The 18,675-nt window shown below is 44.6% G+C and overlaps 1 protein-coding gene across 4 annotated transcripts in view; it reads right to left on the reverse strand.

Annotated features, from left to right (window-relative positions):
• Positions 1 to 4,405: 4,405 nt before the first annotated feature.
• Positions 4,406 to 18,675, reverse strand: part of Marchf2 (membrane associated ring-CH-type finger 2) — a 31,633-nt gene continuing 17,363 nt past the window's right edge. Inside the window, exons 4-5 of one of the 4 annotated variants that reach the window (XM_028859921.2) lie at positions 11,214 to 11,423; positions 4,406 to 5,037 (exon numbers count right to left, since the gene is read on the reverse strand). In XM_028859921.2, the coding sequence (XP_028715754.1) occupies positions 4,879 to 5,037; positions 11,214 to 11,423 (369 nt within the window). In that variant the 3' untranslated portion in view covers positions 4,406 to 4,878. Of the gene's footprint in view, positions 5,088 to 10,757; positions 11,104 to 11,213; positions 11,424 to 18,675 lie in introns of those variants that run through there. The other 3 variants (XM_037197959.1, XM_037197960.1, XM_037197961.1) reach the window with 3 other exon arrangements.

Raw genomic sequence — 18,675 nt, forward strand, 5'->3', positions numbered from 1 at the left:
GATAGCACCTTCTGAAGTACCCTTATACCATCTCCAGAGGCCCTACATTCTAAAGTTAGGATAAGGATAAATAGGTGCCAAACTAGGTAGGCCAGGAGAGCAAATGTGCCTGTGTGCATTTATGTAAGTTTCTATAGGTACCAGTTCACCTGTCACTATTGCCTGATCATCTTACTCTGCTCCTCAATCATACTGTTCCAGCCATGAAGTCAAACACATTCCAGCCGCTGAGTTTTAGCCTTCTGCAAAACTGGCTTCCCCCTTGCCATTCCAGTCAGGGCAGCAAGATACTGTTTTTATGTGCCATCGGACCCCAGCCCCCACCCTATGTACTAGCCAAGGGATGGGTGCAGAAAAAAAACGGAAGGACCATATTGTATTGGACCCATATTGTATTGGAATGATGATGAGCCTACTCCATTCGCTCATCTGAAAGTAGAGTTAATAAAAGATTCCCCAAAAACCACTTTTTTTTTTTTTTTTGAGACAGGGTTTCTCTGTGTAGCTTTGCGCCTTTCCTGGAACTCACTTGGTAGCCCAGGCTGGCCTCAAACTCACAGAGATCCGCCTGGCTCTGCCTCCCGAGTGCTGGGATTAAAGGCGTGCGCCACCACCGCCCGGCTCCCAAAAACCACTTTTCAGAGAAGCCTTGGGCATTAAATTCAGGAAGATGTCAAGCACCCTTAACTGTTAAATAACTTAGCATGCAACAAGAGCTCAAAGTTGAGCTGGCTAGGCATGGTGGCACATACCTGTAATCTCAGTACTGAAAGGATTACCACAAATTTGAGGCCAGCCTATTTACACAATTCCAGGGCCAACAGGGCTACATATTGAGGCCAACTAAGCAAAGAGGACATGAAGCAACAGAGGCTGTTACTACCATGGTCACATTCTACATCTTTCTAGAGTCTGCCTGGGAGGTATGGCACAAAGCTTAATACTGGAGCATCCGGGATCCCAAACTCCTAAAGCTGTAGAACTTAAAATAAAGGTTTTCATACACTGGCCCTCGGTCTTCCCACCTTTAAAATGGAATAACAGTAATAACTGTTCCTTCCCTAGAGATGTGAAACAGGCTCAGAATTGGGTCTCATCCATGGTAACCCCAGATAAGTGTGGATAGTGTTGCCATTAGCTATTAGTGAATATAAAGGGTCTTAGTATAAAGGGCTCATTGGAAATACAAGCTAAGTGGAAATTGTCCTTACCTTTTTCCTTTTGGAATGGAACCAGGACCTCCCACATGCTAAGCATGTTTTGTGCCACTGAGCTACATTCACAGCCCTTTGTATACTCTCAAGTTGGTTTTGTTGTTGTTGTTGTTATTTTGTTTATTTTTGTGGTTTTGAGGGTTTGTGGCTTTTTTTTTTTTTTTTTTTTTTTTTTGGTTTTTCGAGACACGGTTTCTCTGTGTAGCTTTGTGCCTTTCCTGGGACTCACTTAGTAGCCCAGGCTGGCCTCGAACTCACAGTGATCCACCTGGCTCTGCCTCTGGAGTGCTGGGATTAAAGGTGTGCGCCACCACCGCCCGGGCGGCTTTTTTGTTTTGTGTTTTTGTTCTGTTTTGGGAAATAGGATCTCTCTATTTAGACTGCTTTGGAACTCCCTATGTAGACTAGCTTAGTCTTGAACTCAGAGATCCTACTGCCTCTATTTCCTGAGTGCTGGGACTAAAGGCATGTGCCACACACACATGGCTTATTTTATCTTCTTCTTTTTTAAAAAAAGATTTATTTATTTATTATGTCTACAGAAGAGGGTGCCAGATCTCATTACAGATGGTTGTGAGCCACCATGTGGTTGCTGGGAATTGAACTCAGGACCTCTGGAAGAGCAGTCAGTGCTCTTAACCTCTGAATCATCTTCCAGCCCTTATTTTATCTCCTTGAGCCATGGTCTCACTATACAGCCCTAGCCAGCCTGGAACTCAATATGTATTTTGTACTGCCCTTGAACTCACAGAGATCTGCCTACCTCTGCCTCTATGTGCTTGCTAGGATTAAAGATGTGCAACACCATGAAAGGCCCTTTGTGATTTATGTGTATGGGTGTTTTGCCTGTCTGTGTACCTGTGCACCATGTGTATGCTTGGTGTCAGTGGAGGCCAGAAAAGGATATTGAATCCCCCAAAGAAGTCACAGATGGTTGTGAGACATCACATGAGTGCTGAGAATCAAACCCATGTCCTCTTCAATGGAAGAGCAGCCAGTGCTCTTAAACACTGAGCCAATTCTCAAGCACACATATGGGAGAATTCCCACTGGGCTACACTGGTCTGGCTCCAGAGTGTTAGCACCTAGCCTAAATCCATCTTTTGTTTCTTAGTTACCTTTTGTTTCTCTTGTTGCCCTCAATGTGAATCTTGTCTGAGAGTTTCCCAAGGGTACAAAGCATATGCAAAACTTGGTTAGGAAAAATCCAGTACACTGTGATTTCCTTAATCAAGAATTTGCACTTGGCATTGTCCCTTTGGACGCTTCATCAGGATGTTTTGGGAATATGGAAATCAAACTGCTGAAAGTGAAAATTTTGAAAACAATAAAAATGACCTAGGCTAAGGGTAGGTGTCTCAGTCCCGCAAGAGGCTGATTCCCCCAGCAGCTGGAAAGGCTAAGATATCCTTAAGGTGTGATGTGTCTTCTTCCCACAGACCCATGTAAACCCACACCTGCTCAACAACTCACACACTCCCCACCCCACTTTGTTTATTCTTAAAGTCATTTGTTGTTAAGGACACACTCCACAGTAGATCATTTGCCTATAATATATGAAGCTCTGAATTCAATCCTTTGTACTATTAAAAAATATATATATACACACGTGTGTATATATAAATAGTATATATATAAAATTTTATTTCCTTGAGACATCATCTCACTATGCAGTGAGACCTCTTGGCTATATATATATTGCCAAGGCATAGTGTTACATGCCTTTAGCAATCCCAGCACTCAGAAGACAGAGGCAAGAGATCTCTTTGAGTTCCAGGCCAGTCAGTACTACCTAGAGACCTTGTCTCAAAGTGTGTGTGTTACTAAAAATATATTAAAAACTATATTTACTTAATAATCCTGGGAATCAAACCTAGAGTTTTGTCTTTGTTATTCAAGTACTCAATTACTGCACTACATCACCAGCTAAAATAACTTTTTAAAAAATCATTTAAGGCTGGGCGGTTGTGGCGCACGCCTTTAATCCCAGCACTCGGGAGGCAGAGCCAGGCGGATCTCTGTGAGTTCCAGGCCAATCCTGGGCTACCAAGTGAGTTCCAGGAAAGGCACAAAGCTACACAGAGAAACCCTGTCTCGAAAAACCAATAAATAAACAAACAAACAAACAAATAAATAAAATAAAAGATCATTCATCATAAACCCTGCCCAGGCCAGTGCAGGGGCTCAATGGGTAAGAGCGCTTGTACAAACCTAAAAACCTGTTTGCTCCCTGCAGCCAATACAGGTAGAAGGAAAGATCCTGCTATCCTAACAAGATTTCTTCTGACCTCCCCCAGCAATAATAACAATAAATAATTCAAAGAGGAATAAACCATCCCCTTTTCCTGTTCTTTGTTTTTTCGTTCTGTATGCGCTTGGGCATGCAGAGGCCCAAGTAAGGCTCCACCTTACCCATTGATGTAAGGCCTCTCAACTGAACTCAGAGCTTTGCCCTTATGGCTAGTTTAGCTAGCCAGCTTGCTCTGAGATCTCCTGAGTGCTAGGCTAGCATCACCAGGGAGACACACACACACACACACACCCCCAAATCTATATAGGTTATAGAGATGGGAAGTCTGGTCTTCATAATCGTGTAGCAAGTGCTTTAATCACTGAGTCATCTCCCCAGGCCCTGAATCCTGTTCTTTGTTTAAAATTCTGACTTTACTTCTGACTTATGCTTCTGTGATGGTTAGCATTAACTGTCAATTTATCATCTTGATTGTACTGATTGATGTAGAAAGACCCATCTTAACTGTGCCTTGATTTCCTCACCATGAGGGGCTGTATCTGGAGCTGTGAGATAAAATGAATGCTTTCTCCCTTAAGTTGCCTTTTTAAAAAAAATTATTTTATGTGTATGGGTATTTTGCCTGCATGTATGTATGTGCACCATATGTGAGCAGTGTCCGGGGGAGCCAAAAGCAGTCACTGGATCCCCTGGAACCGGAGTTAGGGACATTGCAAGCTGCCATATGAGTTCTAGGAATCAAACACAGTTCTTTTCAAGAGTGGCCAGTGTTCTTAACCACTGAGCCATCTCTGTACCCCCACTTAAGTTGCTTTTATCTGATTACTTTATCATAGAATTAAGAAACTAAGACAGATTCATAACATCCCTCAAAACTAGCCAAGTGTTTTATACTTTTCCCCCATAAAATCACTCACTTGGAGCAGTTTAGAAATGTAACTGATGAGTCCATGTTAGCCAGCAAGGGCTCCTTTTATTCATTCAGGGTTGGGTTTTTGGAATGCAGTGCAACTTTATAAAGTCAAGAGTGCCAGTAAAGCAAGCCAGCCAGGTGCAGAGTAGCGCAAGAAGCTTGCTGGAACCTTCTAGCCCAACAGGTGTCCCTGACACAAGCAGTCAAAGCTGCTGGCCAAGGAGGTATCAAGCAGAACTCAGAATGAGATAAGGGTGCCTGCTCCATCCAAAGCTTGGGTCTGTTCATTTGTCCTGGTCATGTACAACAATACATAAAACAAAACCCTTGAAAATATGTTCACAAGGAGCACAGAGCAGGCTCTGCTTGCTGTGGCTCTTGGCCTGAGAAGCATCGTGGCTGTGCATGAAAGGTCAGGCAGCTTCCATCCTTCCAAACACCAAGGCATTGTCATCTGCCTCTGGTCTCTTCACTACCTCAGGGCCCTGCCAGTCAGTTCTTCACACAGGGGTCTCCTCTGCCACCTTTTTTAAGAGTCCAGCAGCCAGCAAGGAGTGGTGGGGTTCCTCGGAGCCATCTGCTTCTCGAATCTTCAGGCGGACTTTCTGATTTGTCTTCCTCCATTCTGAGTACAGCTGGCAGTGGTATCGGAAAGAGACCTGCGGAGGCAGTCCTGCAGTGGGTGGGAAGGTAGAGACAGGCCTCCACCCTGGGAGAGGAAAAGGAGCCCTGGCATTCGCCATAGGCCAAACCTAGAAGCAGACCACATTTGGGCATTTCTTGTAAACTGTCCATATACTCAACCATTTGGTCCTCTGAGAATACTTTGAAAAGCTTTGAGTCCTGTAACATAAGGGATCCACCACCTTGACCCCAGCAGGGAGCAAGGCTCTTCCGTTCTACAGCTGATGAGAATGGAGTCCTACCAGTCTCTTGGGATTATTTAACCTCAAGCACTCACACAATTGCCCAACCTGGAGGCAACCTGTCCCTTCATAAGTAAGAATATAAAAATGATGGTGCATTTAAGGGACTGGGAAGATGGCTCAGGGGGTAGAGTACTTGCTGTGTAAGCTTGAGGATCTGAGTTCAAATCCCTGAGCATGATTCTGTGTCCTACCTGTAACCCAAAAACTGGGAAGAAGAAGGAGGTAGAGACAAGAGAATCGCTAGGACTTGCCGGCTGGTAGCATTTACATGTGTACACACACATATACCACACATACACACTCATGAATACAGACACACACACATGGTTACACATACACACACACACATACATACGGACACACATTCAGACGTACATACTCATACACACACACACATACACACACACACACACACACACACACACACACACTAAAAGAAGTGAGAGCTGGAGCTACAGCTCAGTGATAAAGTGCTTGTTCAGCATGTGAGAGGCACTGGATTCTAATCCAAATACCATTAAAAAAAGAGTCCAGCTGGTAGTGCAGGAATGTGACCCCAGTTGCTAAGACAGGACAACCACAAGTCTAAGGTCTGTCAGGACTACAGAATGAGTGCAACTTAGTGAGACACTGTCTCAAAACAACATATAAAAAACGGCTGGGGATATATATAGCTCAGTAGAGGCATGCTTGCTTAGTATGTGAGAGCCCTGGGTTCAATTCTCAATATGGAACAACAAAAGTGAGCTATCAAGTGATGATGCAACATAGAGAAAATGTAAATTCAAATAACCAAGTGAAAGAGGCCGAAGCAGCTAAATGCTGTATGACTCCAAGTACATGACATTCCCGAAGAGGAGAAACTATGGAGATAGCAAAAAGATGGGTGGTTATCAGGGGTGTTGGAGTGGGGAGGGAAAAACAGGTGGAGAACAGAGGAACAACTAAAAATTGTACACTAGTGTTTGGGAATTCGGCATAGTTGGGAGAGTGTTTGCCCAGCACTCACAAAGCCCAGGGTTCCATCCCAGCACCACATAAAGCAGATGTGGTGGCACATATGTGACATCCCAGCAGTTAGGAAGTAGAGATGTGAGAATCAAGAATTCAAGGTCATTCTGGCCCATGAGACCCTGACTGGGGAAACGGCTCAGTTGATAAAGGGTCTGCTGTGTAAGTGTCAGGATCTAAGTTCAGACCTCTAATGCCTGCAAATAAAGTTGAACATCATGGCATGTATATATAATACCAGTGCTGGGGTCAGAGACAGGCAGGTTCCTAGAGGACCCTGGCTGGCCAGTCTAGGCAAACCAGTGAGTTCCAGGTACAGTGAGAGACTCTATCTCAAATAAAAGGTAGAGTCTGACCAGACTGCTCAGTGGGTAAAAGCCACTGTGATGGTTTGAAAGAAATGACCCCCAAAGGGAGTGGCACTATTAGGAGATGTAGCATTGTTGGAGTAGGTGTGGTCTTGTTGGAGGAAGTGTTTCACTGAGGAGGTGGGCTTTAAGGTCTCATATATGCTCAAGATAATGCCCAGTGTCTCAGACTACTTCCTGTTGCCTGTAAATCAAGATGTAAGAATCTCAGTTCCTTCTCCAGCACCATGTCTGCCTGCATACTGCCTTGCTTCCCACCATGACGATAATGGACTACATTTCTGGAACTGTAAGCCACCCAATTAAATGTTTTCCTTTTGTTGCTGTGCTCATGGTGTCTCTTCATAGCAATAGAAACCCTAACTAAGACAGGCTACCAACACCAAGCCTGACAACCTGAGTTTGACAACCAGGACCTATACTGTGTGGAAAGGGAGCACCAACTTTTCTAAGTTGTCATCTAACCAGTGCCAGTGCGTGCACACACCACCACTACCACTACCACACACACACACACACACACACACACACACACACACACACACACACACAATGTAATTTTAAAATTATGGGCATTATGCTGGGTGGTGGTGGCTCACGTCTTTAATTCCTGCACTTGGGAAGTAGAGGTAAGCAGATCTCTGTGAATTCCAGGATACCCTAGTCTATATACCAGGGCCACATCTCAAAAAAAAAAAAAAAAAAAAAAAAAGTGAATGAGCTGGAGAAACGGCTCAGAGGATAAGGGTTCTTGACCCACTTGATGACCCAAGTTCAACCCCCAGAACTCTTTTTTTTTTTTTTTTTGGGGGGGGGGGTTCGAGACAGGGTTTCTCTGTGTAGTTTTGGTGCCTGTCCTGGATCTCGCCCTGTAGACCAGCCTGGCCTCGAACTCACAGAGATCCACCTGGCTCTGCTCTGCCTCCCAAGTACTGGGATTAAAGGTGTGTGCCACCACCACCCGGCTAAAGCTAGAATTAACCTTTGTTTTTTTTGTAAACTTCCCATCAAGGATGCTGGGAAAGAAACTTAAGTCTTCTGCAAGAGCCTCAAAGTTCTTTTTTTTTTTTTTTGTTTTTTTGAGACAAGGCTTCTCCATATAACAGCTCTGGTTGTCCTGGAACTCGCTCTGTAGACTAGACTGGCCTCTCAAATCACAGAGATCCGCCTGCCTCTGCCTCTTGAGCACTGGGATTAAAGGCGTGCACCACCACGCCCAGCTCCGCCAGAACTCTTATGGTAGAAGTAAAGAACAGAGTCCTTCAAGCTGTCCTCTAACCTCCACATACATGCCATGCCACACATGCTCTTTCACATACATACAAACAAAATAAATGAACATAATAATAAAATACAAAAATAAGATGGACAGCCGGGCAGAATCACATCCTTGTTGTGCAAACACTGGCAGTGCTTAAGATGCCTTTAACACCTAACAATGTGAGCATGGTGGCTCGAGCCTGTACTTGAACTACAAAGAGTTCAAGATCAGTCTGGGCTGAGATTCTGTCTCATAAAAAAAGCACATCAGGGATGGGGATGAGGCTCAGTTGTGTCAGCGTTTACTTAAGTGTGTGGTGGTGCACACCTGTCACCCATGTACTCGGGAAGTGAGAGAATTGGGAAGGTCAGAAGCTCAAAGCTATCATTAGTTACATACTGAGTTCAAAACCAGTATGGGGTACTTGAGATCCTCTTTAAGTCTGTCTGTCTGTCTCTCTCTCTCTGTGTGCTGCTGGTTTGAAACCAAAAGGTCTCTCTCATGCTAAATATGAACTCTATCACTGATCTGGAAATGACTTCTTGATATGAGGAATGGCCCACTGCTGGACAACTGGAAAGCGCAAGGACTTCCTCTCTGAGCAAAGATGTCACTGTTTGCTTTAGTGGCACCCCTACTTTATCTTATCACTTTCTGTCTCAGCAATAGTCTCAGTGTTCTTCCCATTTCCATTCTCTTCTCTTCTTCCTTCTAACTACTTTTTAGGTATATTCTTACTACATTTTATATTGTGTGTGTGTGTGTATGTGTGTTCGCATGTGCATCCACTCATGCACATGTGTGGACATCAGAGGATAACCTGTAGAAATCAGCTCTCCCTCTCCACCATGTGGGTCCTGGAGGTTGAACTCAGTTTGTCAGCCTTGAAGGCAATTGCCTTCACCCACCAAACCACCAACTCACAACTATTTTTTAGTTTAAATTAATTTTTCTCACTGACACATAGAAACCAGTACATTTTATAGGGTACCCATTCCACACTCATTTTCTGTTTATTTCCTGTGCTAGGGAAAGAATCCAGAGCCTGATACATGCCAGGAAAGTGCCCTACCACGGGACCACACCTCTAACCCCTGTCTCTTCAATCAATATGTCTCATACAATCTTTCCTGGCTTATTTGTCTTAAAACTTTAAAAAAATTTAAATTTATTTTTCTTGTTGGAGGGCCTTCATGTGAAAGCCAGAGGACAACTTTGTGGAGTCAGTTTTCTCCTTCTACCTATGTGGGTTCTAGGGATCACACTCAGGTTGCCAGGCTTGCCCAGCAAGCACTTTTACCCACTGAGCCATCTTGCCAGCCCTGTTATGTTTTGCTGAGTAATAGTCTCATGTAGTCCAGGTTGGCCTCCAACTCTGATTCTTCTGCCTCCAACTCAGGTGTTTGTAAACACACCTGGTGTATGTAGTGCTAGGAACTAGAACCCAAAGCTCCGTGCATGTTAGGCAAACACTGTACCAACTGAGCTACTCCTCAGTCCTGTAGTTTGGCTTCAATCCCTCATTCTCTACTCTCTATTCTTTAGATGGGACTACCCCATGTTGCTCAGACTGGCCCTGAGCTCCTGGAAGAATCATGTTCTATCACTGTCAGCTCCAAGCTAAGTTCTTAATATCTCTCCCTTCATTTTTTTTTTCTTTTTGAGGGTCTCTCTATGTGACCCTGGCTGTTCTGGAACTCTGTATATAGACCAGTCAGGCATTGAGCTCACAGAGATCTACCAGTCTCTGCCTCCTCCTGAATGCTGGGATTAAAGGTGTGCACCACCATGCCTGTCCTTATTTATTTATCTATCTGTCTGTCTATTTATTTATTTATTTATTTATTTTGAGACAGAGTTTCATTGTATAGCCCAAACTGGCCTTAAATTTGTTAGCCATCCTCCTGCCTCAGACTCCTGAGTACTGTGATTACAGGCAATGTAAATCACCACAGCTGGCTTCTGTCTTATTTGTGCATTTGTGGTACCAGGGATTTAACCTAGGAATCTCTCTAGCCCAGATTTAATTTTTTTTTCTGCATTTTTCATCTATTGATTGTGTGGGGGTGAAGTGGGGTGTACATGTGGAAGTCAGAGGACAATGTGTGGAGGTCTGTTCTCTCCCGCTATGTGGTCCCAGGAATCAAATCAGGTCATCAGGCTCGGCAGCAAGTGTTTTTATCTGCTGAGCCATCTCACTGGCCCTCAACTTCTTTCTCTCCTTTCCTCCCTCCCTCCCTCCTTCCTTCCTTCCTTTCTTCCTCCTTCCCTTCTTCTTTCCCTCCTTTCTTTCTCTTTCTTTTTGAGACTGAGTCTCATGTATCCCAGGCTAGCCATGGTCTCACTATGTAGCAAAGGATAACCCTGAGTGTCTAATCCTTCTCAAAGCTGGAAACTAGAGAAAATGGCACTAGGATTCAAAACTGGATAAACACGCCACCAACTGAGCTACATCCAGGACAGATTCCTCTCTCCCCTCTCCCTTTCTTTCCTTCTTAACTTTTTTATTAACTAAATCTCTTCTTTCACAGTTCCATATATGTCTATAATGCATTCTGATTACTCTCATCCCACTTTCATTTCCCTGCCAGCTATCAAACCCCTCCTCCCTACAAAGCCTTTCCCCATATTCATGTCTTTTTGTTTTTCTCTGTGACACACTGAGTTAAGGCAGGGCCATCTGTGTGGCCATTGGTTTGGGTATACAGCAGAGCCTCATGGGCTCAACTGTGGGCACACAACTGAAGACAATGTCTCCCCCTTCTTCAGAGTCTATCAGTAGCCAACAATTCAGAAGGGAGAGGTGGGGCTCATATTTTTTGGAAGATTTTTAATCCATATTCTTTGTTACATTTATTTAGTTATTTCTGGGGCATCCTATGTTAGGACAGAGGGCAAGCTGAAGTCAGTCCTCACCTTCCACCACACGGGTTCAGGACCAGTTCCTTTACTGCTGAGATTTCTCACTTGTCCTCAGTTTCTTAGTACATATCTGCTCGACCTCACTTTCTCCCAATCTCTTTCTTGCTTCAGCCTTTTGCTGTTCTGTCCCCACTTCTTCTCACCTGACCCATCATGATTAGCTGCCCTAGTGCCCTTGGAACAAAAGGCTCACTATTGGTTGGGGTGTCACTGGACCTGTGTTACACTGTCAACCTGAAACAATAGCAAGAGTGAGCTGAAGTGACCACTTCCAGCAGTAGCAACATTCATACACAACCTGGGCATCCCAGCTGAGCCCACCCACCTGGGCTGCACCCACTCACCAGTGTCCAGAGCACATAGATGGTGAAGAGGGCGATGGTGAGGGCAATGAGCCCCACAGCCTCCAGCCGGCTGTGCAGACGGAGGTGGTCCTGGGCCCCTCGAAGGCACAGCCAACCTGAGATGGCAGCCAGTGGTGTGATGAACACGAAGCACACCATGTCACAGCACAGCGTCCGCTTCTCAGTGCGAGGCCCTGGGTCCTTCAGCCACTGCAGGGGAGCAGAAGAGAGGTGGTGTTATGCAGAAGGGTGCTGCAGAAGGAATGGGATGAGGGCAGGCTGTAGGCCTGGATCTCTTTATTTTTTAATAATAATAATACTTTAGTGTTATTATTTAATTAATAATTAATCTTATGGAGTCTGCTGAGTGCTTGCATCCATTTTACTGATGGGCAAATGGAGCCATCAGAGGAGTTAATGTATTCATGCAAATTCACATAACTAGAGCAGACTGACTATACTATTCTAAAAATCTACCACCCAAAATGTTCTAAAATCTGAAACTATAAAACACCAGGATGATGGGTGGGTAGAGCAAGGCAACTGGAAAGCAGGGCTTGAAGTTAAGAGCACTTGCTACTCTTCCAAAGGACCAGAGTTCTGTTCCCATTATCCATGTCAAAAGTTTACAACCAACCACCTATATAATTCTAGTTCCAGGGGAATCCCATGCCCTCTAGTGGCCTCTGTGGGCACCTGCACACAAGTGACCACACATACAGATATACACCTAAATAAAAAATAAAAATAAATCCTTTTTTTGTTTGTTTGCTTTTTGAGACAGGGTCTCTCTGTGTAGTCCTGGCTGTCCTGGAACTTGCAATGTAGAAGACCTGGCTGGCCTCAAACTCACAGAAGTCCTTTTGCCTCTGTCTCCCCAAGTGCTGGGATTAAAGGTGTGCACCACTATGCCTAGCTTAAAAAGAATCTTTAAAATGTTATTGTGGTACCACAAATAGAAATTTCTACATCATGAAACTTGTTTTATATATACATCATCACCATCACCACGATCACCAGCACCACCACCATGGTGGGTTGTTCTTGTTTTCTGAGACAGGATCTCCTGCAACCCATGTGGGCCTTGAACTTCTGACCTTTCTGCTTCCAAGTGTTGATAATGTGCTACAATGAAGCAGCTCAAAATCATTTAAATATTATATCTGGGGGTATAATTTAATGGTACAACACTTGCTTGGCATGAGTGAGGCCCTAGGTTCAATTGCTACCACCACCCTAGAAAAGAAAGAAACAGAGGGGGTGGAGATGTAGTAGTACACACCTGTAATCCCAACATTTGAGCAATGTAGGGAGAAGGATCATGAGTTCAAGGTCAACCTCTGCAAGTCTGAGGTCCTCCTAGGCTATGTGAGATCCTTTCTCAATAGACAGACAGACATATAGAGTGGTGGTTTGAATGAAAATGGCTCATGTATGCTCATATATTTGAATATTTGGTCCCCAGCTGGTGCAACTATTAGGGAATTAGGAGGTCTGGCGTAGTTGGAGGAGATACGTCACTGGGGCAGGATTTCAAAAGCCCATATTATTCCTGGTTAGTCCCTCTCTGTCTCCTACTTGCAGGTAAAATGTAAGCTCTTAGATACTGAACCATCCCTACCTGCCTGCTGCCACGCTCTCTGCCATGATGATCATGGACTCACTCTCTGAAACTGTAAGCCCCCAATAAACTCTTCCTTCTATAAGTTGCCTTGGTCATGTGTCTTATCACAGAAATAGGAAAGAAACTAAAACTGATAGATATGCTGGGTAGTAGTGGTGCACGCCTTTATTCCCAACACTCAGGAGACGGAGGCAGGCCAATCCTTGAGTTCGAGGCCAGCCTGGTCTACATAGTGAGTTCCAGGACAGCCAGAGCTACACAATGAAACCATGTCTCAAAAAACAAAAAATATAAAATAAAATAAAAAATTTTTTTACACGTGTACACATATGTATGTATGCATGTGTGTATGTGTGTGTACACATGTATGTGGGGGCTATGAAGCCCAGATGAGGGAGTCAAATCCCCTGGAGCTAGAGTTACAAGTGCTTGTGAACAGCCTGATGTGGGTGCTGGGAATTGAACTTCAATCCTCCAAAAGAACAATAAGTGATCTTACTACTGAGTCATCTCTCTCCAAAAAATCATGGAGATCTCTCCAAAAGAGAGAGATGGGAGAGAAAGAGAAATAACTAACACTACATATGTTGACTCAATGACACTATGGGCTAGGGATGTAGCTCAGTGGGGGAGTATTTGCCTAGTGTGAGCAAGGCCCTTGGTTCCAAACCCAGCAATACAAGAAAACAAGTAATTAAAGTAAAATATTGTATAAACTTACTTTCAGGATGAGAGTATACATATATGTATATATATGAAATATGAATGGATTTTCTTTCAATTTGGATCCCAAAATATCTCATATTACCCATGAAAACACTCTAAAATCCCAAACTCTCAAAACCACTCGAGGCCCAAGCTTTTTTTTTTTTAAAGATAGGGTATCATGTAGACTAGGTTGGACAAACTCAACAATATATAGACAAAGCTGGTCTTGAACTTCTGACCCCCATGCCACCACCTCCCCAGTGCTAGGATTATAGGTGTGTGGCACCATGCAGGGTTTTATGAAGTGATGAGGCTCAGATCCAGGGCTTCATGTATGTTAGGTTACCTACCAGATGAACTACACACCCCAGGCCTTGGTATTATGCAGGTTGGCTTGACTCTGTTATCCTTCTGTCTCTGACTCTTTGGCATATCTACCTGTGTGTGCCACCACAACCAATCCAAGCATTTTGGATAAAGTTTATTCATCCTGTAGCCCACAAAGCCAGCCAGGACTAGAACCTAGCTAATGCTTCGTGGGTGCTCAAGTACCCTTTGTCACTATATCATACAGCTTCCCCCAAAGATGCTGGGCCAAGAGAAACAAATATGGCTCATAAAAAAAAATTCAGAGAAAGCAGCAGAAAGGGTCCCTGTTCTCCTGTGAGGGACATATGAAACAGGGAAAGTTGGGGGGTCAGCAAGAGGGCTTGGTGGGTAAAGTACTTGACACACAAGGTTGATGACCTGTTCAATCCCCAGAACCCTCATAAAGGTAGAAGGAGAGAACCAACTCCCTGAAAGTCATCCTTCATATGTGTACTGTGCCATACATGTGTGCATGACCCCCTGCAACACACGCGGAGTGAAGTAATTTTTAAAAATGGGGAAGATGGTCAGGGAGCTAGCTAAAGGCCTTGCAGAATGGACAGAAGGGGTAGGAAGGGAGACAGGACTGCAGACTACATGAGCATCAGACACAAAGGCCCTATGGTAGGGCCTTTTAAACTGACACATTGAACTGAATCAAGGGTAGGAGATGGTGTATGTAGAGACTGGTCTCTCTCTCTCAGTCTCCTTGGCACTCAGCTCCCAGGTGGCCTGGAGGCTTTACTTAGATCTCCCAAGTGACCTATAGTGGCCTTGACTGATCTGGGCAGTACTTCCTGGCCTCAGGACGGGCATTGCTCCTCACACTTCAGCTCAGTTACATCTACTCTGGAGTTCTCAGCCATCGTATGCCAGGGTGGCATCAATAAAACAGCAAGCACCTGAGGACATCCAATCACAATCCTAACTGTCATGCTTAGGCCAAGGTCCAAGTGTCTGTGTGACTCACAAAGCCAGGTGTCATCACTGCCATCTCTCTTGAAGCCACTCTTTTCCTCCCTAGTTTTTTTTTTTTTTCATTTTGTCTGAGTATATACATGTGTGTGCATGTGTGCATACATATTGGGGTGCAATGTGTATGTGTGGGGGCACATATAGCATGTGGAGGTTAATATCAAGAATTATCCTCAAGATGTCCTCCACCTTATTGAGGCAGGCTCTCTCAATCAAACTCAAAGCTCATGGATATAGCCTGTCTTGCTAGCCAGCTTGCTCTGAGGATCCCGTGTCTGCCTCCTGAGGCTGTAAGGATAAGCAGCTGCCACACCCACCTGACATTTACATACATTCTAGGGGTCTGAACTCCTGATCCTCATGCTTACATGGCAAGCACTTCAACCACTGAGCCTTCTTGGATTTTTTTTTTCTCAAACAAAACATCTCGGATGTCTGTTCACATATCCCCAAGAATAGTGTTACACAACAGGTCTCATGTAGCCCAGGTTGGCTTCAAACTCCCTATGCAGTCAAGGATGACCTTCCACTTCTAATCCCCTTGCCTCTACCTACCTCTCAAGTGCTGGGATTCTTATTGGATTCTACAGCTTGAACTCAGGGTTTCATGTATGCTAAGTAAGCATTACACCATGAGCTGCTACAACCCCACCCCTTCTTTTAGCTTGACCTACTCCTCCTGGCCTCAGGGCCTTTGCACTTGCTATGTTCTCTGCCAGGACTGTCTTCTCCCTAGGCTCTCTAAATTCCTGTTTTAATCCCTCAGGTCTCAACTTGGGGATTCACCTCCAGCCAAGGCCTCTCCCTCACCCACACAACTCTCAATCTTTGTGTGTGTTTGTATGTTGGTGTATGAGTACAGGAATGCATGTTTGAGATATGGTCTCCCTGATGTTTTCCTCTTGTGTAAACCAGGCTGGCTGGCCAGTGAGTTCCCAGGGATTCTGTATCCACCACCCAACTTGCCTTAGGAACACTGGGATTACAGAAATAAGCTACTACACCTGGCTTTATGACAGTTCTGGGGATTTGAACTCAGGCCTGTGTGCTTGTATGGGAAGCATTTTATACAGTGAGCTATCTTCCAGTTCCTAAGACCACTCTTGGCCCCCAAGTGTCTCGTTGCACTATCCCAACATTTCCCTCTCCAATGTTTTGTGTTAATGGTCAATTTGACAGAATTTGGAATCCTGGGATGGGAGTCTCAAGGAAGAATTGTGCAGATCAGGGTGGCCTATGGACTTGCCTGTGAGAAATGTTCTTAATTTCATGAGGTGAGAAGACTGTGAATTTGGCACCATCTCATAGGCTGGCCTGGACAGTGAAAGGAGAGCCATGTGCACTGGTGTTGCTTGTTCTCTACTTCTGGACTATGATACCACGCCACCAGCTAACTTGTTTAAGACAGAGATTCCTGCCACTAGACTTCACTGCAGTGATAGAGTGTGACCTGTTTAAGTTGCTTTTGTCAGGGTATTTTATCACAGCAAACAGGACAGGAACTAAGACACTGTAACTGTTCCCACCAACTGGCCTATTTGGAGATTATGTGGACATTATCAACTGTAGGTTGGTGACCTCGCAGGTCCAGTACCTGACAAAACATTGGGCACACCAGAGGTGTTCAAGGAAATACTTGATGATCTGAGCTTGGTAGCACATGCCTGTAATCCCAAACCCAGACGAGGCTGAAATAGAAGGATTCTAAGTTTTGGCCCAGCTGGGGCTATAATAGATAGGCAGGTAGGTAGGTAGGTAGGTAGGTAGATGATTGATAGATAGATGACAGATAGATGGTTGTTAGATGATAAACAGGCAGATGATAGATAAATAGATAGGTAGGTAGGTAGGTAGGTAGATAGACAGACAGACAGACAGACAGAGGGCTGGTGAGATGACTCAGTAGGTAAAGGCACTTGCCAAGCCTGACAAATTGAGTTCTATCTCAGGTCCCACATGGAGAAACAAGACAACTAATTTGTGCATGTTGTCCTCTGACCTACACACATGTAATTAATTTTAAAAATATTTTTAAGGGGCTGGAGAGATGACTTAGTGGTTAAGAGCACTGACTGTTCTTACAGAGGACCCAGGCTCAATTCCCAGCACCCACATGGCAGCTCACAATGGTCTTTAACTCCAGTTCCACGGGACTCTACACCTATGGCAACACCAATGCAAATAAAATATATAAAAAATATTTTTAAGAAGAAAATAAGCTGGGTGGTGGTGGCTCATGCTTTAATTCCAGCACTTAGAAGGCAGAGGCAGGTAGATCTCTGAGTTCGAGGCCAGCCTGGTCTAAAGTGAGTTCCAGGACAGCCAGGGATACACAGAGACCCAGTCTCAAAAAACAAACAAACAAAAAGAAAATAATAGCATGGTATAGTGGTACAAACCTTTAATTCCAGTCCTTGGGAAGCCACAGCAGTGAGATCTCTGTGAGATCAGCCTGGTCTTCATAGAGACTTCTAGGTCAGTTCTAGGGCTACTTAGAGACACTCTACCTCAAAGACTGCCCCCAACAACTATATGGTGGCTGAATCAAGAGGATAACAGATCATTCAAGGCCAGCCTGGTCTACATAGCAAGTTCCAGGCTAGCCAGGGCTACATAATGAACCTTGCCTTTAAACAAACAAACAAATGCGAGCAAATAAAAAACCTGGGTGTGGTGGTTCACCTGTTAATCCCAGGATATGGGAGGTGGAGGCAAGAGGATCAGGAGTTTAAGGCCAATTTGGTTTTTTTTTTTTTTTTTTTTGGTTTTTCGAGACAGGGTTTCTCTGTGTAGCTTTGCGCCTTTTCCTGGAACTCACTTGGTAGCCAGGCTGGCCTCGAACTCACATAGATCCGCCTGGCTCTGCCTCCCAAGTGCTGGGATTAAAGGTGTGTGCCACCACCGCCCGGCCTAAGGCCAATTTGTTATACAGCAAGCTGTAGGCCAGCCTGGGCTACCTGAGACTGTATCTCAAAAAAAATAGAAAAGAACTAACAACAGTAGCCCTAGGGTTCATACCTTGTCATACTGGCAGTCAAAAGGCCGAAGCAGGAGGATTGCCCTTTCAGGCCTCCCTAAGCTAAAATGACACTCTATTTCAAACAAGCAAAAAAAAAAAAAAAACAGCTCTGCCTAGTGGTACATGCTTATCATCTCAATATTCAGGAAACAGAGGCAGGATAGTAGGAAATTCAAGCAATATTAAAAGGGGAGGGACTGGCTGAGGCTGGGTTTGTGGCTCAGTTGGTAGAGGGCTAGCCTAGCATGCATGAAGCCCTGGGTTCCTGTGGTGGTATTGTGTTCCCCAAAACATTGTGTACCCTAATAAATTTTATCTGGGGTCAGAGAACAGAAAAGCCACTAGATACAAAGGCTAGAAAATGGTGGCACTCACACCTATAATCCTAGCATTCCAGAGATAGAAATCCCTCTGGATCTCTGTGAGTTCAAGGCCACATTGGAAATAGCCAGGCATGGTGACTCACGCCTTTAATCCCAGAAAGCCAGCCTTTAATCCCAGAGAGTGGTGGTAGAAAGCAGAAAGGTATATAAGGCGTGAGGACCAGAAACCAGAAGCATTTTGGCCTGGCTAAGCATTTGACCGGTTAAGCTTTCAGGCTTTGAGCAACACAGTTCAGCTGAGATTCATTCTGGATGAGGACTCAGAAGCTTCCAGTCTGAGGAAACAGGACCAGCTGAGGAATTGGCAAGGTGAGATAGCTGTGGCTTGTTCTGTCTCTCTGATCTTCCAGTGTTCACCCCAATACCTGGCTCAGGTTTGATTTT

This window comes from Peromyscus leucopus, chromosome 22 (assembly GCF_004664715.2).
Source record: "Peromyscus leucopus breed LL Stock chromosome 22, UCI_PerLeu_2.1, whole genome shotgun sequence".
NCBI lineage: Eukaryota > Metazoa > Chordata > Mammalia > Rodentia > Cricetidae > Peromyscus > Peromyscus leucopus.